The 702-nt window shown below is 53.1% G+C and overlaps 1 protein-coding gene across 2 annotated transcripts in view; it reads right to left on the minus strand.

Moving 5' to 3' along the window:
- The window catches only part of Morc3 (MORC family CW-type zinc finger 3), a 50,018-nt gene extending 49,889 nt beyond the window's left edge, over window positions 1-129 (minus strand). The window contains exon 1 of one of the 2 annotated variants that reach the window (XM_010636580.3): window positions 12-129. In XM_010636580.3, the coding sequence (XP_010634882.1) occupies window positions 12-50 (39 nt within the window). In that variant the 5' untranslated portion in view covers window positions 51-129. The remainder of the gene's footprint in view (window positions 1-11) is intronic. The other variant, XM_033768092.1, reaches the window with a different exon arrangement.
- Between the last annotated feature and the right edge of the window lie 573 nt (window positions 130-702).

Below are 702 nucleotides of genomic sequence, written 5' to 3' on the forward strand. Positions count from 1 at the left end.
CGGCTGCTCACCGCGCTGAGGCGGATCCCGCTGGGTGGCTGCGCCGCCATCTTGAGCGAGCTACAAAGCCAGGACGGACCCGGCCGCAATCCGACTGGAAGGCGGTGGGGCGACTTTGGGGGCCGCGCCGCACCGCCTACTTCCGGGGCGGCTCTAGCAGAGGCCCCGCCCCCTTGTTTCCGGAAGTGACTTGCAGCCTAGGCAGGGTGGGGTGTCCAGGCAGGCTGTTGGGTGCATGCTTGAAGCGCGAGGGTGTGGGTCAAGTAGCTGGACTTTGCGAGAGAAGGATTTGAAGTCTGGCGCCCAGTGTTGTGTGGCCTGGCTGAAGCAGACTCGAAGCGCCTGACTTGCTGCAGTGTGTCTGCGTTGAAAAACAGCATCTTTTGTCCACTAGTGTCAGTGTTGTTGAAGCCTTATTAACAAATTGAGGACAGAAAACAGTTGGTACTGTTTGGGTTTGCCCGGAAATATGATCAGGATGCCTGTACCCTGCTAGAGTCCTTTCACTCCTGCACATTTATTCGGTGTCGACCTCGAGCTTAGTGTTGGACTAAGTGAGGTGGGTGTAGAAATGAATCTGGCAAGGGCTGCCAAATGGCAAGGTAAAGAAGAGGTTGGAAGGTTTTTCAGAAATCCCTTTGGCGATTTTATGATAGAAAGGTTATGCATTTTATTTGAAAAAAAAGTAAAAAAAAATATAAG

This window comes from Fukomys damarensis, unplaced genomic scaffold (genome assembly GCF_012274545.1).
Source record: "Fukomys damarensis isolate Sample0158 unplaced genomic scaffold, DMR_v1.0_HiC HiC_scaffold_24, whole genome shotgun sequence".
Lineage (NCBI taxonomy): Eukaryota > Metazoa > Chordata > Mammalia > Rodentia > Bathyergidae > Fukomys > Fukomys damarensis.